This window comes from Simochromis diagramma, unplaced genomic scaffold (genome assembly GCF_900408965.1).
Source record: "Simochromis diagramma unplaced genomic scaffold, fSimDia1.1 OVJJ01000216.1, whole genome shotgun sequence".
NCBI classification, from domain to species: Eukaryota; Metazoa; Chordata; class Actinopteri; order Cichliformes; family Cichlidae; genus Simochromis; species Simochromis diagramma.
Window position 1 is genome coordinate 13,254,153 of NW_024386883.1, and position 24,280 is coordinate 13,278,432.

General features: G+C 39.5%; 2 protein-coding genes across 2 annotated transcripts; both read right to left on the bottom strand.

Moving 5' to 3' along the window:
• Window positions 1–20: 20 nt before the first annotated feature.
• ccdc15 (coiled-coil domain containing 15) lies at window positions 21–8,199 on the bottom strand. The gene is made up of 10 exons (XM_040032388.1): window positions 7,643–8,199; window positions 6,780–6,929; window positions 6,269–6,364; window positions 5,170–5,286; window positions 4,977–5,078; window positions 1,669–1,776; window positions 1,484–1,587; window positions 993–1,187; window positions 192–340; window positions 21–112 (listed from the first exon to the last, which is right to left on the bottom strand). Exons 1-10 carry the CDS (start codon window positions 7,814–7,816, stop codon window positions 63–65), a joined length of 1,245 nt encoding a protein of 414 aa, XP_039888322.1. The 5' UTR covers window positions 7,817–8,199; the 3' UTR covers window positions 21–62.
• Window positions 8,200–8,685: 486 nt separating this feature from the next.
• Window positions 8,686–20,604, bottom strand: psmg1 (proteasome (prosome, macropain) assembly chaperone 1). The gene is made up of 7 exons (XM_040032391.1): window positions 20,386–20,604; window positions 18,820–18,923; window positions 17,861–18,006; window positions 14,543–14,605; window positions 13,285–13,483; window positions 11,368–11,498; window positions 8,686–9,177 (listed from the first exon to the last, which is right to left on the bottom strand). The coding sequence occupies exons 1-7, from the start codon at window positions 20,502–20,504 to the stop codon at window positions 9,100–9,102; spliced, it is 840 nt and encodes a 279-aa protein (XP_039888325.1). The 5' UTR covers window positions 20,505–20,604; the 3' UTR covers window positions 8,686–9,099.
• Between the last annotated feature and the right edge of the window lie 3,676 nt (window positions 20,605–24,280).

Genomic DNA, 24,280 nt, shown 5'->3' on the forward strand with positions numbered 1-24,280 from the left:
AAAACGTACACAAGATTTTCCAAAATCTGAGACCGGACCTTCAGGCAGACATCAGCTTCCTTTTACTGCAAATCCAAACTCGCCAACGCTGAATGTAGGGCCTGGGCATACACTGCAGAACAAAAAAATGTTTTCATGTAGTTGGATTGAAGCTCAGTAAGCAAGCAGATGGTTGCGTGTGAATTCCTCACCTTTGGGATTATTGTAGAAAACACAGTTGTTAGCGCAGGTGTCGGGGTGGGAGTCCCAGAACGAGGACGCACAGCAGCAGAGAGGAGGGAGCTCCAGTTTCACCTGAGACATTCGCTCCTTCATTTGAGCTCTCAGAGCTTCAATGAACCTGCAGAAATAATAAGGAGAGGTTCAGCTTCACAAAGCCATGCATACATTTTTTTTAAACAGTGGTTTGTGAGGGTCACACTTACAAACAGGGGGTATCACTTTTCCCATTTGTGTAACTGGGACTTAAAATGTGATCAATTTTATTATATATTTATTACTGAAGTCACAGCTACAGTCAAGCTCATTTTATTTCTAACAACACAAAAACAATTAGAAAGTAAAATTTAACTCTTCACCCCATAGAGATGACTTCACATTCTCCCCTTCCCCTACTGATCACTTGTCAATATACAAAAATGTCTTGATTGATTATACACCACATCTCACTGGACCTGGAAATGGACCAGACTCTAGCCAGGAAGAGGCAGAAAACACTGATTGGGAGAAATATTATGCGACTCCAGATGAGTAGCAGAAAATGAAAATTAACCCTACAGACCCACATATGCCCGTCTCTCAAATAGGTTTGCAGCAGGTTTACATCTGTTATCCTATTGGAGGCTACAAAAGCCTTCAAAATCTAGCCTTAAATAAAAAATCAAGTAGCACTCTCCAATGACTGCAAACAGACTTCCACATTTAAACATCAGTGGATTTTCCTGTTTTAATTGCATTAGGTATATTCAGTTGAGTCTCTCTTGCTTAATTACCTAGCAGCTACTTTGCCTTTCTCCTCTCTTTTCCTCCTCTGTAACTCCACAGCTCTCTCCTCCTCCTCAAGCTTTAGTCGCTCCAGAATCAGCAGCTCCCTCTCCTCCAGCTTCTGCTTGGCCTCTGCGAGCTGTTGAACTCTCTCCAGCTTCCTCTCCTCCTCCAGACGCATCTGTTCTTTCTCTGCTTTGATCCTTCAGTGAAGACAGGAACACACGAAAGGAGATTTTCACTGACAATAACATGTAATTTAAGTTTAAAGGAGGGTTTTTTTTAAATGACTTTGGATATCTATTGTATTCCAAGCAAGCTCACTGTTCAATTAAGAAAACAAATGTTTTTATTTTCTCTACTGTGAAAATGTGTCATGTTAGAGAGATCTGCTGTTTGACACACTATAGAGAGATCTCAGGATTTAGATTCACTTTAATGGAACGCCCCAAACCACAAGAGGAAGCGATACAGCATGGTACGCCTGTCCTCTCTTCACCTTGCTGTCTGTTTCAGGTGCTTCCTGTGCTGCTTGTTCTCCTTCACTTGCTCTCTCTCGATGTTCATGGCCAGGCGGCGGTGCATCAGGAACTGAGACTTGCGCTGCAGAGACAAACACGCTGTCTGTGACGTCTGACATCAAACCATTAAAGCCAAAGGTTTGTGCATGCTTCTGATTCCTACCTGTCTTTTCAGTTCTTCTTGGTCAGTCAGAGGCCAGATTCTGAAGCTGGATGTGAATCCCGAATCAGGTTGTGATTGTTCAGGATTCCACAGTGGACGTTCACTTCCCTGAAAAGCATACAAATAAAATAAAGACGAGTGAAGACTGATCTACTGACCCTCAGCCAAAGTAATGTACTGTATGTATGAAGGTGTTAAAAGCACATTATTATCAAAAAGTTGACATTTAAACAAACATTTCTTTTAATAAAAATAAAAATGTATTCCTCCAAAATATCAGTTTATAAGCATAAATAGATATTCAAATATTAAAAAAATGACTTTATATTATTGGTTAATGTTGACACATCCTATAAGAACTCATTTTAATAAGAGTTTCCTGCACATTCAATCTCTGATTTATCCTATTCTCTGCTACAGAGCTACTTTGTTATATTTGCCCTTTATTAATTAGATACTGTAGTTTGTACAGTATTTATTGGATAATACTTCCCTTAAAATCCAGGTTAGATTCCTTGACCAATCAAAAAGTAGTGCCTTATTACTTAATGCTATAACTTAGCATTAAGTAATAATGCTATTAGTTAATAATAAGTAATAATTACTAAATGAATAACATCTGTAAAGAAAAACGCCTCCAAAAAAGCAAAACTGTGCCAATCATAACATAAAAAAAGAGAAAAACACAAGCATAATATACAAAAAAGCCTTTGAAGAACAAGCCTGAGATATTTGTAACCATTAGAGGTTACAGCTTTAAGAGACCTGACTCTATCTGAAAGACAGAGTCAAAAACATAGAGAGCAGCAACTTATTGACACCTAAATGTCTCTCAAGGAGGGGCTCAAAAATGTGGTGTTTGCCACCACATTTTCTCCTTTATCTTAACAGTTACAAAGAAGTATCAGTAAATATTGGCATATTTTATCTGGTGACCCTTCCACAGGTCATTTGTTCAATAATAAATCAATTTGTGCTAAAAACCTGAGAGAAATACTAGTCAGGGCTCATTGCCATAATTATTTATCCTTCTGCTTTTCTGCTGTACCAGGAGATAATCCCCCCATGTCTAAACTGGGAAGCTATGATGTAAGCGGATACCTTTTGTGCACTGATATTTGATATTGAATATATGTTTTTGTCATTTAGCTGCAGAATATTTATGGATTTTTTCAACATCTGTTAACTTTAGTGTTAACTTTCTGCCTACATATATTATATTTATATTTTTACACATGTATTTTTCCTATGTCTAGTGATTTTAACATCATAGATTATGTGTGTATATTGATATTGTCTTGATACTATTTTTCAAAAACTGTATTTTTGTATGTTGTGCTGGTTTTATTTTATAATTAGAGTTCTAATTTCGGAATGTTACAGGAATCTAACCTGACTTATTGTGACTGTTGTCTGTATTAGGCTACCCTGATTATGACTTATTGCTGAAATATTTCTGCCATTAATAAATTAATTAATTAATAAATATAAAGAACTTTCTACTTTTTTGCTGGCATCTTATCCCTTTTCTATTGGCCAATATTTATCTCCAATTCATCCCATTAATCCCATTGATCCCATTAGTGCCCCCTGCAAACCTGAAAAGGATAAGTGGAAGCGAATGGATGGATCAACAGTAGCAACTAAAAGCATTACAAGGTAGTGTAGTGCACTGAAAATGTATAACATTCATATGCGTAACTCCATATGTACAGGCTGCAGCTGGTAAAGATTGAAGTTATGCCACAGTTAAGGTGCGTGCAAAGTGAGAAACATTTAAAACAAGTGACAATTTTAATAACACTCTAGTTTTTTTTCCACAGGTTTACTCATCCAGCACACTCACAATCTCGAAACACTGTTTTTTTAAGATACACACAACCCTGAGGCTAAACTCACATCTGTGTGGTTAGCTGATAGCTCACTCAATTTCCTGTGAAAACAAGTCAACACAAAAACAAAAGCAAAAATCTGTACAGAGGAAGCCTGACATAAGCCTTACTTTATGTTACTGTCCTTGTTTGGACCTTATAATGATTCACAAGATGTGAGAGGGAACTGGACATTATATTTATATATATTTTTTCCATTAACCTCACACACATCCACGTCATTATCATGATGATGATGATGTTGATGTGGTAAAATTAAACATTACAGCCTGTACTGAAATAATGAAACCTGACCTGGTTTCAGGGTTATAATTCTGCTCTTTGAGGCGTTATATCATGCTCATAAACTTTGAACTATACGTGTTTTTGGCAAGAGTGAAACAGAGGCTCACTCTTAAATCTTTAGCCCTTGAAGCTCTTTGCTGAACTGAGTGCTTTCAGACCTGCTTGTGGAACAGAATAACTGGACGTTGGTGAGGATGGACTCTGCCAGTGCAGCAACCCAGGAACTTTTCTAATGGCCGTCAAACCACGTCTTTATCGGCATACACCAAAGTATCAAAACTCATCATTAAAGGTACAACAGAGGTAATCAAATCTAATCTTTGTGGGTTGAAAGAGTTGAGTTTATCATCATGCTCTAGCCATCCCATGTAGGGAAAATAATTCTTAAGAATCCACATTGGACTTTAACATTAAGGGCAACGATTTACACTCAATAAACACTATGTAAGGCATTTAAAAATGCAGCAATAGAGAAGAGGAGAAAAGCCTACTACTCTTCCTAGCACTGAGCTTTCAGCCTGACATCCACCAACAGTTAAAGCATCAGATTTCCTGTTTACCATCACATCGCAAAGAGCCAAGTTCTGACCTTTACTGTAATCGGTAAACTGCCTGATCATCAAACTTACTATCTACATCTTGCTGTTTTTAGCCTGTTTCAATATGGCGTAGCTACCATGTAGCCACCTATTAATTCAACTTCCCATTTCTGAGTGGCTTGTCTATCTCCCTGCCCTAAATATACCCAGCTTTATCTTCATTTTTGAGTGACTGAGGAGGAAGCATAGGGTCATTTTCCATAGGGTACTTCCGTGCAGGCTTCACTTTTAAGATCCAGAAGCTTTACATCCATCTTTTAAATACTATATGACATGAAAGTGAAGATAATTTTTAATGGAGGTGTACAGCAAGTTCCAAATTCACTGAATTTCTATGTTGGTTTTTGACTAAAAAAGCATCTTACAGTGCAAACGCACCTGCTCAGAATGTTCCAAATAATTTAATCTTATCTGTAACTATGTGGTGGCCGAGTTGGTCGGTGAATGTGTGGATATAATGAATTTCACGTTAAGAAAAACCATTAAAAACTGAAAGGAATAAACATGGGACACAGTTTGAATATTCAGTCACCTTCTGTTGAACAAGTGGACATTCATGTCGACTGGTGAAGACAACATCATCTTCCTCTCCTAGAGCATCCTCCTCTGCTCCCAGAGCATGAGATTCTGCTTTCTGTGAGGTGAAGGGGGAAATGTTTAATTATAACCCGAACATGGAATTATGGGTTTGAAAAGAGGAACAAGCATGAGACACAGGCGCTCACATGTCCCGTTTGAGAGATGTTCCAGCTGCCTCCAGGAAGTTCTGACGTTGTTTCCTCTTGCTGCATCACCTGACAAGCAGCCAGTCTGAGTCTGACCTGCCTCATGCCTTCAGCAGACTGGAAAATTGTGGAAATAAATACAAATCCAGATTAATCAGTGTCACATTGTGTGAAGTCACACAAGGAACACAAGGAATCCTTCTGCAATCCAAGAACAGCACACTTTACACACTGCAAAATATAAACAATCAGACACAATAAAAAATAAAGAAAAAGAACATATACAGATAACAAGGTCTCAACAAATAGATGGACGTTTGAGGCAGATACTGCAAACTTCAAATAAATGTCTTTTGAATTCAATGATAATACTTTTAAAACATATTTTAAAAACTTTAAACAACTTTAAAGGCTGAATCCTATAAAGAAGATGACTATCAGTTTACAAGTGGGATGAAAACTCGATGCACCCCTGGTGGACAATAAACGATGCAGACACTCTTTGTAAATATCTACATTACATTAAATTTCTCAGCCACACCTTACCCACACACACGTCTCTGATCAACATGTCATTAAGGAAAAAAAAAATATACAGGTTTAAGAGCTTCTTATAATCAGGAAAGACTTCGGAAAGCAACCTCTGAGGCCTACAAATGGAGCCACAAACGGCACTTCTTCTAAAGGCCATTTGAGGCTTGATGCGAAAGATCGTCAGTCTCAATAGACTCACATGTTATATGAGCACATTTACAGTTTTGGTCTCTACGGATACTTGCCCCCTTTAATGACACCTGTATGGTGGGTGAACATTTTATAATTCATCCGCTTGGATTTTGTTAAGCCTTAAAGTTAGAGTGTCGTCCTGTGACTGACAGGAGGTCCTAAATAGGCAGCCGTGGCCAATCAGTGTCTGCTAGGCCTCAGCTTCACCTACTTGAAGTAACTGAACTGAACTATTTTGCCATTTTTAACATCACTACCATCCTACCCTAAAAAGCAACTAAGCTGAAAGCACATCTAAAACTCACATCTCACTAAAGTTTAGTTCTCTGGAGGGTGCACACATTGTACCTGTAATTATTTACTAATATCTCACCTCCTGAGGTCTCCTCTCCATCACCCTTTGCTGTGCAGCAGTTCTCACTGTCTCACCTTCACGATGGGTCCAGATGACTCGCGTGTCAGGTGTCACCTGGACAAAAAATACACCATATGCAACAATACAGGACAAGCAGACAACAACATCAGCAGCAGCAGGAAAGGCAATCAGAGGGCTCAGCTATCCGTGTGTTTAAAATGTGGTTTCACAAAGTTTTCTCAGATATGAGGAGCTGCTTCTTCTAAGGGTTTTATGTTACATCAACATAATCAACATGCCATTTAATTAGATATTAAACGTAATAAAACACCTGGAATATATTTGATAAATTTAACAATGACAATGATAGTACATTACAATTTGTTTTACCTTTTCTAAATGATAGTCAAAATAACTCAATAATGTTAGCTATAAATCTGGTTAGCTGCAGTGTTAATTTCAGGTGGGAATCTGGGGTGAAAGGAACATAATTAACACTTCATTTGAGTCAAGTTTTTTTTTTTTTTACCACTGGATCTGTCTGCAGCTGCTGTCTCTTCTTGAACAAATGTGCTTTCTGTGCCACACGGTGGCGCACTTCATCCTGAAAACGCTGAAGGCTCTCTTCGTTCTCCCTCCTCTTCTCTGCCTGTAGCTCATCAGTCAGCAAAGCAAGAGTCTAAACAAAGACACAGGAAAACTAGTTTCGAATACTGTAGTGAAGAAAACCAAGGGCAACTAAGACTTGCACCAGCTAACCTTATATAAAATTTGCATCTAGGGCAAGTCTACTTGCCAGTTAAATGTCCTTCTATTCTTTAATTAATGTAAAATCCCCCTGTGTCTATATTGATATTGATAAGTCTATAATCTTGCACAGTTGGAATTTAAATAGAAATTTTCCAGGTTTTTCTTACCAAATCACAAGTGCACCCATTCATTCATAGTCAGTAGAAGAGAGACAGAATACATGTGTGTTAATGAGAAGGAGACAGGTGTAATAGCGAAGGTGGATGACCACTCACACCAGCAGACAGTGCACATGAGAGGTAAAAAAGAGCGTGCAAGCAGGGTGGAGCAGGTGGAGATGAACATCAGGGTGATTTATGACAGTGAAATGTGAAATTTCTTAGAAACATAATTTTAAAGTGAAGAGTGATTTTAGATTAAGACCACCCAATGTGTGTGGACACACTGGATCTATTCAACATTAATAACAGTTATAATAAATGTCTAAATTGCAATGGATTAAACTCCTCCGGTGTGAATATTTGCTTATATATCGATAGTTCTTTAGTATGAAGTAAATTTAAATGGAAAGGAGACGGGAAGGAGAGCTTATGTCAACAAACAGTAACTGTCAGCAGTTAGCTTCTCCACATCCAAACTTACAGCCGGATGCTCCACGAAGTCTTGTCCGCCCTCCACCCAGGCTCCCACCGCCACCACCGCCTGGTTCCTCTCAGCCAGCACTCTGCTGGCTCTGAAGGGTCGGTGTTCCTTCATCCGCCCGACTGGAGCTTTGTTCCTGCCGTTTTCAGGAGCTATAACCCGGTTAGCATTCATTGGTAGCCTGGTAACCAGGCTAACGTTTTAAGCAGGGCTAACCCACAGACAGCAATAGTTTTACGCGGGCTTACTACAGACAGACACAGCACATACATCGACTCTATTATGCACGATCTCCACTGTTTAAATGGCAAAATATATATATATATATTTTTTTTTAAAGCACCTGTTACGAGGACCTGTGCACAATCTAGACCAACTGGTTTGTTTGAGTTTCGCTCACTTCAACTTCTTTGAGCGTTTTGGGGTTCACCGGCGCATTGCTGCCCCCATCTGGCCAGGAGGAAACACTGGCAGGGCTGTCATCCCCACACATTGGGAAATGAAACGACTCCAATCTGTCCATTTCATAAATTATAGTAATAATTTCATAAACAATGATTACATGCATACATATAACTTGAAAATGTGTAAGAAGACTTTATAATAAAGCATTTTGTTGCCTTTGTGACATGTTGCTTTCAGTTTTGTCTTTTTTCTGCACCAAAATGAAACTGTGCTTGCCATAAAATGGAAATATAGGCCCTTCTCAGCTACTGTTGGGCTTATTTTTGCTGTTGCCATAGCATGCACAGCTGACAGGAGATCAGTGGGAATAATGACACATGTTCGCCCAAAAGGATATGTATAGCACTTAATAACTTCATGTGAGATTAATGCAAGAGATTATAGCTCAGAGGACACGTCTATCAAACATGCTTTTTCAAGGCTTTTTCACTAATCTGGGAGTGTTATTAGTTTTGCAAGCACAAAAACTCAGAAGGAACCAAAGGTTGACAGATTTCATCCAAGAATATTTGTACCAAATTTTATATGCATTAAAAAATACTTATCTGACTCTCTAGAGAAAAAAACCCCAATAAAAATATTTATAAAATTGACTTTATTCAGGAATCAGAGAGGGAGGAAAACAGAGGAAACTTTTGAGCAGTTTACAAATCTGTAGTTTCAAGTAACCTCAGCTGTTTTTATCCCCGATGGAAATGTTTTTACGTGGACTGTCTGTATCACCTTGTGGAACGATTTAGCCTGTAATTCTTAAGAAAATAGTTACATGCAAGTTAAAAGTTTATATATGTTCTCCATAAAGCTGCAACAGCTTTCTTGGTATGCATCTGCATTTCTTTGGAAACTTTTAGGACCTATTATTTATGGACAGACTGAAGTAAATAATTAAACTTAAAAGATTTCTAATATTTTTTTCCTTAAAATGTCTTTATTTAAAAAAATGACAGCATTTTACGACAGAAAAATAGAATTACAGAGTGTGCAGCACGGACTCAGATATAAAGATTGCTCTGAAGGTCGGTGGTCCTGACAAACTTGCGCAGGGCATCTGTGCTTGGAGACGGATCGAGCTGAGGAGAAAGAAAAATGCAGGAAATTAAAATGAAAAACAGTTTCGTTTCATTTAAATACAGCTTTTTGTTTTATAAACCCTCGTGGATTTGATGACTGATGTTCTCTAAAAACTTGCAAGGGTTTCAAAGTATATAAAAGAGATCTCGGGTATAAATAAAGCGCATTTCCATCATCGTTACAGTAGGCACTGACAAATTTGCTGGAAAAAAAAAAAAAAACTCATCTTCTTTGATCTTAGACACCCGACTTGTGAAGTAACCAAAGACAATGTTGCCTGAGTCAGAGCTGGAGCATGAATCACTCTTGGATAATTCATCAGCAAGGGAAGAGCAGCTGCATCGGAAAGGATCGTTGATAATAAGTCAAACATGCAAACCTAAAACTTTCTTGGGAGATTTTAATCTGAGACTCCGAGGGCACTTTTTCGCAAAGTTTTATCAAATCAAAAATCTTAAAGGTTGAAAGAGAAAAATTATAACACAAGCTGCTGCTGGAATCCCTGCTTCTGGGTTTGGTTTCATTTGGGAACCATATTTCAGATAAATTCAACAGTGAAGCGCTTTCATTTGGCTTCCATTCTGATTCTGCCTCTCCTGCACTGCAACAAGCTGTCAAGGCTCATGGGTGTTGTATGGATTAGAGCTATCCACCACGCAGGCCTGATGAACAAAAATGTGATTACTGACAAGATTAAGCCGTTAATGATCCTCGTAATAAAGTAAACCTACAGAAGTTTCACATGAGTTTAGATTGTGAACTGTGTCTACAAGAAATCTCAAAGGTCTAACCAGACAGTCTAAGGAGCTTGGAAAGAAAAGCGTCTGGACTTGTTTAAGTTGCTTGAAGACGTTTCACTTCTCATCCGAGAAGCTTCTTCAGTTCTAAGAGTCAAATGGTGGAGAGTCCCAGATTCTCTCCACCACGATGACTGAGAACCTTCACAGACGTCTAACCAAACACTCACTCTTGTGGCCCGGGAGTCATTTTTGACCAGAAGGAGTTCTTTAACATCGATTAAACCCATCTAGGACTACCTTTATTTATCAGAACAATATAGCTAAAATTAGAAATATCCTTTTCATGCTGAAAACTAGTGCTGCTGCATTTGCATCTTTTGTGAAGGATTATCAGTGTGCGATCTATGCAGATGTCCTAAAGTGGGTTGGAACAGGAGATGGAGTTCACCACAAAGCCCAAAAACATGTTAAACATCAAAAAACAACAGGAGAAACACAGAAAATGCAGGACGCTTCCTATTGTTTTAAATACTCTGTATGAGTCTCTGTTATAACGTTGCTTTTCTGGCTTCTGGTTAACTTGATATCAGGTCCCTCTTTGTGCAACAAGCTCCCAGTTAGGGTATAGTTAGGCTGGAAGAGGTGACCCTGAGCTATCCCGTAGTTAATGCTGCTGCAGGCTCAGACTGCTGGGAGACTTCCCATGATGCACCGACCAATCTCAACTCTGCTCTTCTCATTCACAATGCATCTATACACTGCTACTGCATAGCATTAAATTCTGTCTGCTCACTCCTGTAGTTTGCTTTGTATTCATCTCTCTCTGCTCTCCCTTTGTCTCTCTTCTCTTTCCCATCACTTCTCTGAGCCTGGTTCTGCTGGGGATCTCTTCTTGTTAAAAAGGTGTTCTTTCTTCCCACTGTCGCCGTGTGTTTGCTCATAGGTAAGCTTCTGATCATTTGGGTTTCCTCTTGTACTATTGCAGGGTCTTTACCTTACCATATAACATGTCTTGAGATGACCCTTATTGCGTTGCTCTATAAATAAAATGTAGGTGAATCTTAAAATAAATAGAGGTTGACAACAAAATAACAAATGCCGAGCAACCTATTTACAAAATGAAAGTGTTTATGACTTCTCTTAATCACACACCTTTTCAGGAGACACTTTCTTTCAGTTTCACTCACTATCTGTGACTTTTAAATGACCTGTGGGAGCTCTGACTGTGGCTATTGTTCGAAAGACAGACCTTAAAATTGAAATAAACTTTTGAAAGTTTGCTCCTCAAACTTTACAGCTCTATTTCCATCAGCATTAAAACTTGCAGTGGCGTCATCGACTGGGGTTCAGCCAAGAGAGCGGCTCAGCAGATGTAGGACATTCGTGTGCATCCTTCCTTTGTGACCTTTTTAAAAGCCTCTTCAGATATAAAAAGGAAAAACAGCTCACCTGTATAGATCTGCCAAGTTTGGTTAATACAGGCTTGTAGGTCTCCATGGTGACAGAGTCAGGGCCAATGACATCACTGTAACACTGGTAAACAACAGCGGCGATGCGGTGGACCTGGCAGTGGTTCAGTACTGATGAAACAGCACAAAGAAGAAGAAGACACCAAGGTTATTGATATGAGGTGTGCGTGACCGTCCAGTGATCTCCTGATGATACATCTGTTTGTTTGGAACCTGCGTCTTTAAGAGCACTCGCACCAAAAATCAGGATGCAGGACTTTATGTTCTCAGTGAGTGGAGAGGAGCCTAATGGCACCACATTTCATTCAGTTGGCAGAAACTGTTGTCCAAAGCGACTTCTCAAACACACACAGACACACATCAGGAGCAAACTGGGGTTCAGTATCTTACTCAAGGACACTTCAACAAGAAAAGCTGGGAAACAAACACAGCTAAAGCTTTATTTACAGCACTTTTACAGCCTATTTCACTTTGTCCCATTACTGAAGAGAAAGACTGGTGCTGTGCAGCAGAACTAGGTGTTAAATATGTGTCTTTATAAAGCACCTTCTTAAAGACACTTTAAACGGAATTCAAGACCAAATTGGAAATGACATACACAGAAAGTGAAAATATTTTCAAGTTAAAACACTGATCTCAGTTCACAATGAACAGTAAGATATTTTCAGCACCTCGCTTATTTCCCAAGGGGTCACCACAGTGGAGAGAGGCCAGCTTGCCTGATGCAATAATCCCATTAATCTGGTCTTTGACCAGCACTTGGAGTGCATTAAGTTGTGACCTCTTTAGGCTGGACTTGTGTCTCCATCCAGGGAGTTTTGGCATGTATGTGTTAACCACTACACCACAGAGCCCAGATACAAAAGATGGACATAGCTACTGTGACGTCAAACTGAGCTTTGGTGTCTTGAAACCTTTTGCAGTAGGCAAGGTGTGGATGTGATTGAAACTGCATGCTCACAACCCAGTGACACGTCAATAACAAGACATTAGCATGAGCATACGCCAGATAAATCAATCTGAAATTTAAACAGAACAAAATTCACAAAATGGGCTTCATGTTTTAGTCAGCATGACTCAAATCACATGACCAAGTCCCTTAAACTCATAAGCAAACAGAGGTTGGGGCCGAACGCCGCTTTTACAGACTTCTACAGTACTGGGGTGTTTGTGCAAGCACCGGTGTCGCCCTCTGGTGGTCATGAAAAACGTTTGAGGCAATTCCTTTGTTAAGGCCTAATTTATACCAGAAACATGACTTGTTGTAGGTCTGTGAGAAAATTACTTCTTCCGGTTTCTTCTTTTCACAGTAATTGTCCTGGTCATCTACACTGTTTCAGATAAATGTCTTACAGAAGTAGGATAAAACTCCTGAGTTAACACATAAGACTCTATAGAAACTCTGTAGAGGGTTTTTTCATTCATTTATGAAGAATGGGAATACGGTCTGCAGAACTAGAGCCTGACCAGTAAATCACCTGGCTTATATTTCTGGCTGATTTTGGCCTATCAGAGATTTATTCATGTATATGTTGTTCAGTAGGAGAATCTGGTGCTTGGCAGGTTTGGATTTCTAACATGGAAAGGAAACAAGAGGTGCACATGACACCAAAATAGCTTAGCAAAGGTTGCCTAGAAGGCAGGAAATCTGGGTTAAAGGAAAATGCCTCCCTAACCCATCTGTAAGAATAAAGCTGCCATTCAATCAAACATCAAAGGGTTTTTTTTTCTGCTAAATTTGCACAGCAATACCACGACTGGGGAAGCAGAGTTGCATTTTTTTTTTTATGCAGCGTCTGTAGGTTTTCCTTGTGCGTTTGCAAAATGAGAGAGAAAAAGAAGTACGAACAGTTTAAGTCTGAGACATCCGAGTCACGCAGTCGTGCAACAGTAATACCTGCAGCTGCAAGTCCAGTAACTATGTTGGGTTGCTCCAGTGACTGGCAGACAGGCTGATCACCAAAAGCACTGGTGTGGAGAGAGCGCAGGAAGGGAGCGGAGCTGCCGCCCAGATAGTCTGCCGTTTTATAATCAGCCACAGAGGTGTCTGACAGCACCGTCACATTCAGCTCTCTGAGCTGCAGACAGTCAAACACCTACAGGAGACAAAAGAAACACACAGTCAGGCAAACATCACTTTAACCATGCTGGTCACGCTGAAAAACCTCCATGTCTCACTGTAATCTCAGTGTGTGGTTAAAAAAAAAGCCAGTAAATAAATAATTACTGTACACTCAGTGGTTGATTTATTACTGAACACATAAGGGACCTAATATGTACCAAGAAAATGTTCCACACTACCACCAGCCTGAATATTTGGCACGAAGCAGGATAGATCAATGTTGTTTACACCAAATTCTGGCAGCAGGACTGGAGACTCGTGAGACCGGTTGATATTTTTCCAATTTGCTTCTGTTTTGGTGTCTAGTACAGCCTAGTTTATTGTTCTCAGCCAAATGGAGTGAAATTTGCTTTGGTCTCCTGCTGCTGTAGCCAATTTGAAGGTTTAGTGTGTGAGATGCTACCCTGTTTTTGCACTATAACAAATCCCAGGAGATCAGCAGTTTCTGATCTCTATAACCAGCCTGTGTAGCACCAACAACCATCACAAGATCACACTTTATCCCAGTTCTCCTGTTTGGTCTAAAAATCTGAGCTTCTTGATCATGCCTGGATGAGATACTGGTAAATGTATATTATAGCAAACCTTATGCTTTATGATGCTGTTGTGTTTCACAAGTGAAACAAAAAATAAATAAAATTGTGCTGAACTAAAAGAAAAAAAAAATGGGTTTAGAGACTGAGAAGCAGATGCTGGCCTGAACGGCTCTGCACAAAGAAAAAACAAACTGTATATAAAGGATGGAAGTTTGAAGTTTAAATGCATTAAACTTCAAGGGACAACTGCTGTAAAAAGTTTTATTTGACCTCTCTAATCTGAGTTTATAGGCTCAGCCGGTAGTTTCTTGCATGAAGCAGGGCTTTCTTTAAATCGGGCTTAGCTTATGAGCATTCAGTGTCAAAAATGCTCAGCTCAAGTCCTCAGAATGGGTCGCCAACAACCACTGGCTCACATTTCACATCATAAAAAAAAGTCTAGGTTAACAACATAACACAATCTCCCTGCAGTTCTTCGCTTAGTTCATTAAACATACCTTTTCTGTCCACTGAAAAAGCTGGTCTTCTGCAACGTAGCACGACACCTGGCATATCAAAACCTTCAAGGAAAGAAAAATAAAACTTTTTATGCAACTTTCATAATTTTAAAAAACTAAACATTTTCAGACCTTTAATATTCAAATGCAATAGGATTTCCCCATATTCTAACTGATTAAATGAGTTTAAATCAGAGAAGAGTAAATCAACATTTTAAGCTCTGCAATAATTAGTTAAAGTTGTTGAATTAAAGTCAAACTAAACACCCAGAGGACCCACAAGTATGGATTCTTAAATATTCAAATAATCCAGAAGTTTGTGTGGCCATTTTTTGTCTTGAATATAGTGTCTCTCGTTTTGTTTTTTGTTTTTTAATACTACTGCAAACCCACCTACAAGGTGTTTCCCACCCAAAACATTAAAGAAGAATGTACTTGACACTGAAAGACATGGGACCGGTAAATTTGGGGCCCCACCGAAAGACAAAGATGAGTTTAGGTGTTTCTAAACTGGCTAAACTGGGTGTGAATGTGAAAGAGAATGGTTGTCTTTCACTGGGATGAACTGTGACCTTTTCCGGGGTGTAACCCGCCTCTCACTCCAGGACAGGGGACAGGCTGTAGCCACCCCTTCCACTAAATACTAGGGGTGCAACGATATTCGCAACGATATTGAACCGTTCGATACAGTGCTTTCGGTTCGGTACGCATATGTATCGAACAATACAACATTTGTAATTTATTTTATCAACTTTCCTTCTGACGATGCTGTCTGTGTTGAGCGCTCAGTGAATCTGCGTTCGACTACTCCACCTAGGCTGCACTGTCGAGCGCAGATCCACTGAGCGCTCAACACAGACAGCATAGTCAGAAGGAAGAGCGCAGGGCAAGCTAGCAAGACAGAAGTTAAGCTCTCCTTGCAAGATGGACCTCCCCCACTCTCATTCAGATCTGGCGTTTGGAATTATTTTGGTTTTCATGTGACGTATGACCCTGAAGGTAAGCGAGTCATGGACTAAAGTAAAACAGTATGTTGGATGTGCCATGCAATGCTTAATTACATGGGTGGGAACTAGTGTGTTAGCGCAGTTAGCTCGTTAACGTGTTGGCCGTCTAGCCCCATGCACGGGGCGATCGGCGGTAGCTCGTTAACAGAGATTTGCCGTGTTGTGGCGTTAAGGTCATTTCAACGAGATCAACCTGAAAGCACTAGTGGGAACACAACGAATATGACTGCACATTTACGCCGACATCATCCTAGTGCAAAGACAAAAACAACAAGCATGCTACTAACTTTAGCCGAGTCATTTAGACAGCTGTTAGCACATGATTCTCCTTATGCTGCTGAGAATATAGCCCAGAAGAAGCGGATAGTATAGCTTTTATTTTGGAAAGAGACATTTCTCTGTAATAAACTCTCTTTTCCAAAGATGAGTAATTCCTCAATCAGATACAGGGCTCGCAAAATCGCTAGCCCGACGTCCTGGGGCTAGCGATTTTTTTCAGACGGGCTACCCTGCACGTCAGGCTATTGTAGGAAGGAAAATATATGTCAATGCTTTTGCATTCTTTCAGAAATGTAGCTGGGTAATTATGTCATTGGCATCGGTGAGCCACTGTCAATATGTGACATATTGAAATCGCGTTTGAATTTGCGCTTGTTTTTTTGCTTTCACTTTGCAATCGTGCGAACTGTGTATAGAGAGCAACAGCACTGATCTGTGAGTGATGATAATTTGTGCACCAATTCCTCTGACATCGTCTTATTAATCGTTAGCTTACTATGCAAACATGACAAGTGAAATCTCCCGCAGCAAGCTTAAACATGTGAGAGGTTGATCGCGCAGAGAATCGCTGAGCTTATGTGAGTCCGTGTGTAAAAGCAGCAGGATATATATTTTAGTTCTGCTGAGCCATAAGACAGGTCGGGGTGAAGAAGTGACAGCCAAAGAAAAGCTTACCACAAAACGGAGAAGTTATGACAAATGAGACTATAAGGCAAAAAGAAAGTGCAGCTTTATGGTTTCATGGACAAAAGAATTTCTGTGGCTGTAATATGACGAGCTAAATAACCAGGGCTGCACATAAGTGGTCCGCAGGTGCGCATTCGCTGTCAAAATAAAAAACGCGCACAAGGGTTAGGGTTAAATTTAAAAACTGTACTTTTGAGTTAAAATATATATTTATAATTTTAATAAATGACAAATTAAAAAGGCATGAACATTTTTTTTTGTATCGAAAAAATATCGAACCGTGACACCAAAGTATCGAACCGAACCGAACCGTGAATTTTGTGTATCGTTGCACCCCTACTAAATACGTAGCTAAATTAGTTTGATTCAACACACACACACTTACGTTAGAGCATTACTTTACTATTTAGTCAGTTAATTGTCAGAGATTTCAATCAGGAACATGAGGTCAGCAAACACTGGGTATTTTGCCTTTATCAAAAAACATAAACCAATGATTTATCTTCTAACTCACATTAAAGTTTTCTTTCCACCGATGACTGATTAAAGTGGACGCATTACAAACTTCTTCAGGCTTCTCGACTCTTCAAAGAAAAATCACGTTTATTGATCCTACACTGAACTGAGAGCTTTATTTAGACTTAATATCCCTGCTTTTGCTGCATTATTTTCCACCACACACACCAACTACTGTCTAAAACACACTCCCCACCCTTTAAATCAGCATTAAAAATGAAGGTTGTGCTAGCAGGACTTTTAGTAAATCAGTGATCTTTAAATTAATGGCCAACTGTCGCGGTATCTGCTGTCCACAGCTGCTCCTGTGGTCCCCCAGTACATTAAATCCCAGCAGCCACCTGAAGGCAGCAGGACACTCGTGATAAATCTGAAGCTTCCTCGGCAGCGCAGGAGCAACCGTTCACTACATTTATCTCGATTGAATCACGTGTGGCTGAGGGCAGGCGGTTCTGCACACAATCAACCGGTCGGTTATAACTCTGACAACAGACACTAGATTACCAGGGTTCATTAATCCTCTGTGTAATGGCCTCTCTTCCAAGTTTTGTAACAGAACCAGCATTTCATTCTTTACTCTTGCACTGCACGTAATTTATTCAGATTTTTCTTTTATGATATCTCATCTGTTTGCAGCTCGACAGCGAACAGGCCACAGCCATTATAAAGTGCCCTTGATATAAATGAGCGAACATCTCAAACAGCACTTGAAAAATATTAAACAGAAGTTCAGGAGCAAACCCATTAAACTGAATGATCATCGAGTTCTCGACCGTCAGGAGCTTTCAGATATATTTTGAAGTGCTCCCCCGCTCGGTGCGTCACTCACTGTTGGGTTGTCCTTGTGTCTGTAGAAAACACACGCTGATTCCTCGCAGCTTTGCCCCGTTACAGCTCGGCTCCTCTCGTTCCACGCCGACGCACGTCCGATTGTATCCCAGTTTGGCGTGGACAGGATGTGCACTGACAGAAAACCTGTGCAGACAGAGTCTCTCAGTTTTCAAAGAAAGCTCACAAGTTAGTCAAGTGTTTATTTCCAAATAGGAAACATGAAATAACAAGAGCGCTACTGGTATCCCTTACGGAAGGGAACAATAGCAAAAGGAAAGATTATGAGCAAAAATAAAAGTCCAGACTTAAGATATTGAAGGTAGGCTTGAAAAACTAATAAGTTTATTTAACTGGGATTACAATATAAAGTGCCTTAAGGCAACTATTGTTGTCATTTGGTGCTATATAAATAAAACTGAATTGAAAAAGATCTGATGTCAACTGAATTTTTTCAGATCACCAAAATGCATGTTGTTGCTATCCCAGTCCACAGTAGTATACAGTGTTAGTGTTGCCGAGGGGCGTGGCCTACCGCCACCTACAGCTGTGGATCAAAACCTCACTTCAAAGAAATAAAACAGTCACCAACTCAGTGAAAACAGTTAGTTAAAAAAATTTAAAAACTACATATTTCAAAGGTTCAAGACTCATTGAATAATTGAGAAAATAAGATGCAGATTAAGTGATGATCAAAACACAAATCCCCGACTGTCTGCATTATATTTCCTGCAGTGTTTTAGCACCATATCCTACTCGCTCCCCATGTCATCATTTTTAAAAGTACAAAAGATTCTTGGAAATATTCTGTTACTGCCTCTGAGCTGACATTTTGGTCCACCATGTTCCAGTGTCCCGATGGGGATATTAAATATTCATTTAATGTGTAATAACATTGGGCATCCAGTTAAACCAATCACAGGTGAGTCAGCAGACAGGACAGAGACAGCAGCAACTTACTGGAAGCATTTTGTCCCACAGCAAGGATGAAGTCTGAACACTGCAACTTGTTTCCAGACTTCAGCGACTCAGAGACTTCAGGGCTCCAGTGCAGATGAACCTCTCTGTTTGGTTTTATGGAGAAGAAAGAATTTAAAGATTTTTCCCCCAATCAACATTTTTATACATTTATAAAACTGCGCCTCCTAATGAGATCTGCCAATCCTGGGTTCTGGGCTTAGTGAACAAAATATTTAAACTCAGATTAAAGTTTAGTCAGCCGCCTCGCTGCTCCACACGTCATTCTACGAAGATCACTAAAATCAAGTGTATTGCTGTAATAGGACGCCACTGTTGCAACAGTTTGTGATATTTCTTTCCTCCCATATTCCATGAACAACTTTAAGTGATATTATGGGAATTGGGAAGCATTCAGAAATCATGTACAGGGCAGGATTGCTGAGTGCTGAGGCATACAGAGCGTAAATGTCGCCTACGCGCTGCTTGCTCATTGAAAGCAGAGCTCCAAACTTTCCCTGGCATTAACATCGGCACAAAAACTGTGTGCTTACAGGTTTCCATAAATGAGCAGCTCCTGGAGGTGTAACATGAACTTTTGTCTATATAATGAATGAAAAGAAAGACAAAAAACAAAATAAAAAAATCTATGTGTCTACTTTTTGCCTGTCATCACACAATGTGTTGGTTTGCCTTTGAAAAACTTGATTTTAATATATTTTTTTCCTCTTACATAAAAGAATCATGAAATCATTCCTAAAATGTGCTATTCTCTAGATCGAATTCTGGAAAAACTACACATACAAATACTTTCATGATTTTGTAATGGATAATGCCTCCATCTCACCCTTCCAACCTAACATCTTCCTCTGTCAGACAAACCCTCTGTATCTCCTCCTTCATTGCATCCATTATTTTTCTCTGTTGTCTTCCTCTTTCCGGCACCCTGAAAGCTTCACATTTAAAATCCTTTGCATTTAAAGTCCTTACCCTCACCTCCTACCTTTCCTTCTTGGCAGCTTCCAAACACACATCTTCTCTTCCTCTGTCTTGAATCAGCAGCACTGATAAACCGGGCTTCGACTGATTTTTATGGAAATCTCACTCTTGAGGATGCCCTTCCTGACACTACCCTAACGTTTTGTTTGACTACTAAGTTTCTGTATTATCATTATTATTATTATTATTATTATTATTATTATTACAAACCATTTCCGTATTTAAGGGCATAATAGCAATGACAATGTTGCCATATCTTTTTGTACACTTGACGAAAGTGTTAAAAACTGGTTCCTGCATTACGTGTGTAAATGCTGTTTGAATGGGTGAACTGAAAACTCATGTGTCATGTTAGCTCAGTTAGCTTCAGCGGCAGATATCCATCCAGCTGACCGAGTAAGAAAATGCTTAAACTGGGATGATATGGTCTGCATACCTTTGTACGTCTTAGTATTTCACTGGCAATAATCTCTGAATTTCAGCAAGCTAACTAGCTAGATTAACTAAACCCGATTCCCCTCTGCATGCTTTTTCTGCGTTCACTCCCCGATGCTACAGCTAGTTATTTACCTTTTTTCCTCCAGCTCTCTGCGGATTTGCTCATCTTCCTCGTTTTCATCAAGCTCGTCGTCGTCTTCCTCCACAGCCCGAGAGTAAACCGACAGCACTTCCCCGAAAAACGTCGCCATAATCGTTGTGCTTTCAGAACAAAGTGAAAGTTTAGCTACAGATTTTTCAGACAGGTAGCCATGACGTGCATGCCACGACTTCCGCCGGCAGCAGGATCTCTTCAGAATAAAAGCCTAATTTTAAACACTGAAATTTCAGAATAAATGAGTTGAGCCTACAAACCCCAGATGACCAAACATGAGGTCCAGTGGACAGCGACAGAATTGGCCAAAATCGCAAAGAAATCATCTTTAATACTTCAAATTATATCAGTAAATTGCTGTTTAGCTCCTCCTGTGGGAATAGCAATATTTCACAATAATGAAAATACTTGGATATTTAAAAGTAGCAGTTTCGTGAAATAACCACTCGATCTGACCAAGGTATGCAGAAGAGCATTTATAAAGGCACAACATATGAACTGAACTGATTTCTTCGACAAAACAGTGAGTTCACTGTTCTCAAATCCCCTCCAAAGTCTCCAGATGTCAATCCAACAGAAATCTTTGGGATGTGGTGGAATGGGAGAATCAAATCATGGGTGTGCAGCTGACAAATCTGCAGCAATCCCGTGATGCTATCAAGTCAGGACCAAAATCTCTGAGGAATGTTTCCAGTTGCATGTTAAATCCATGATATGAAGAATTAAGGCAGTTCGGAAGGTCAAAGGGAGTCTGAACCAGTGCTGGAAAGGTGTAGCCAAGGAAGTGGCTTGTGAGTGTAAAAATATGGATCTGCTAATCATGTGTTTTGTAAACAGATCCTTCATTAAGAGGATCTTACTTTTAACATTTCTTTATAAATAATAATGATAATGATAATAATAATAATAATACTATAATGATGATGATGATGATGATGATGATGATGATGATGATGATCATAATAATAATAATAATAATAATAATAATAATACATTTAAGATCAAATTTGCTGTTTGTGGCCAGTGAAGTATGGAGTTTGACTCTCATAAAGTTATCTAAATGGTTGAATCTCTTAACTCCTTGAGATAAACTATGTCAGTGTGTTAGAGCTAAATAAATAGATGAAAACTATTTTTGCATTCAATTATCTTAAATGATAGTTTTTCATTTTTCTCCAGAGTGTCTTTTAACGGTGTAAGTCTGAACCATGAAATAATTGCCAGATTTTTTTTTAACTGGAGTGTTTATTGAACTTCTCTATATATTTTTTTTTTTTTAAAAGAGAAACAACTTAAATCTCAATGTCCATATATGAGTTTCAATTTTGGGAATTTATGAGCAATTTATTTAAGACAAAAAATGAGACTGTTCAGAGATTTTTTTTTCTTTTTTCTTTCTTTCGTTTTTTTTCTGTTAATTCCTGTTAATTTTTTTTTATCGTTTCTGGGCTGTGAATGAACAGGACAAATGATTAAAACAAGAAAACGTATTTCATTGTTCAAATGAGCAAGGGGTCAGCTTTAAGATCAAGCTTGAAGCAAGTGAAGCATAATATTACCATCTCATGTGCAGAAATACCTTGAATTGAGTGGCTCAAACATGCTGTGCGTGCACACGGAGAAGTGCAAAACCATCACTCCACACAATCCTTGGGGGAAGCTCAAAGCCCGAGGCAGCATGACTTTCCAGCGTTTTTCTGCCATTGCAGTTCACTCAAATCAATGAATGATTTAAGGCTGTGGCTCTCCATTGAATTTACATGGTGTGTGGTTTTACAATGCATACTGGCTTGAATACGACAAGCAATTAGAGTCGGGATGCCTGATGTACTATTTCTGGCCTTGGTAACGATCAGAGGTAAACTTGACATGCCACATGGCTCCACCAGCGTCTTACTGGTAATGCATAATTAACACGAGAGGAAGAAAGCAGGAATACAAAATTTCAGAAGCTTTCAAATTACCTTCAGCTGTATAGCTAGCTGGAAACACAAGCCAAGTCATGTTAGGGCAAATTGGCCTCAAGTTGACTGCAGAGCATCCACCCCATCTATTGTATTGTATAATTCATTTTCCCGTAAGCGGTGCCCTGGGAGATGAGGGACAAACAGAAATGTGATGATATCAGCACAGCCATAAAAATACTTCATTGTCACCAGAAAACGTCTGGCGTTGGAAAGAGGGCTCGGATTAGAGGACAAAGTCTGGACTAGAATAGAGAGTATGCTCTATTACCAGCGTAGTGCAATAATGTAGCAGGAGGCCATAAACTAACAGCAGTGAGGCTTCCTGTCACAAAATGGAGCAACATGCTAGGGGGAAGCTTCGGGATGCTGTTAATGTAATTGATAGTAGAGAGAGGGGAGAGAGGGAGGAGGAGGAGGAGGGATGCTCTACAGCTTAACAAACACAAAGCCTCCAGGGCTTAAGAGAATAGAGGAATGTCAACAATGGGACAAACAGGGCATGTCACAACTTTACTGTCCATTAAAAATAGGACAGACAGTCAGAGGGGACAGATAAGGAGTCCGTCCAGCGGGGACGAGGGTTTGTCTGTTTGTCCTACACTTTGATCAAGAGCACCACATTCCTCTTGCGGTGGTTGGCAGGGGCGTGCTCGTCTCCCCTTAAAAGATTTATCTCAACATACCCATCTTGCATGCTGATTAAGCCTCATGAATTAGGCTTTTAAAGAAAATCACATTATATAAGTAGAATGAATTCCAAATCAACCAAAACAATCTCTACTTACAAAACATGAAATAAACAGAGCTGACACACAAAAGGAATGACTATGCTGTTAACACAAAGGTAAAGAGGGGGAAGGGAGAAAAGCGCACTGCTCACACCGAGAACAATTTGACAGTATTAATTATACACAGAAGAGGGTACTTTTCACACAGAGGCATACGAGACAAGGTTACCTTCCACACATTTAAGAGCATTAATTATGCGCAAAAGAGAGCGTAGTTCAAACAGAAGCAGACAAGACAATGGAGCTATTCATAAATACAGCAATTTGAAAGCACTTGTTATTTTTTATTGAGTCAAAAAATGTATTTTGCTTACACAAGAGAGAGAGATTTTGACTCATGTACAGATTTTTTTTTATTGTGTTGTTTTGCAGGTTTTCATATTTGTAAGATGCAATGTTTACATATTCAGGTTTATTGCATTTCCCTCTCTTTAAACTTGGCTCTCACTGTCAAACCTGCTGAATGATTGAGGTGCATACTAGGCAGGTGCGGATACCCAGAACTGCAAGACTCTCATTTCAATTTCAGGCAAGCTGCACTTTTAGTGCATCAGGATGAAAATAGGGACACAATTCCATTTTGGTCTGGAAACTCAGCCACCAGCCTCTCACCTCACTGAACAGCTGCTCCTTGAGGCCTTGCAGAGCTAGCTGAGTGAAATCAAGTCCTGGAAATGCTCTCGTCTAATTGACTGTCACCCTTAAGGACAAATGAAGAGTGACAGACAAGTGGGGAATCGATATTTGTCAAGAGAATCTGAGGCTCTTTTCTACATAGAGGTATAGCAAAACTAGGGATCAGTGCAAGGATAAAAGGAACTCAACCATCACAGTTATCAGTGAGCTGAATTGTTAATGAAAATGTTCTTAGGTTAAGTAGCTCTATATCAGATAATAATTAACTTGAGTTTTAGGACGGGCACAAAAATATCGAATAAATGCCTAATCTTTGTTGGGCTTCATGGACAGCAATTCATTTTTTCAAAGAAAATATGGGTTAAATATACAGGGTGGGCCATTTATATGGATACTCCGTAATAAAATGGGAATGGTTGATGATATTAAAGTCCTGTTTGTGGCACATTAATATATGTGAGGGGGCAAACTCCTCAAGATGG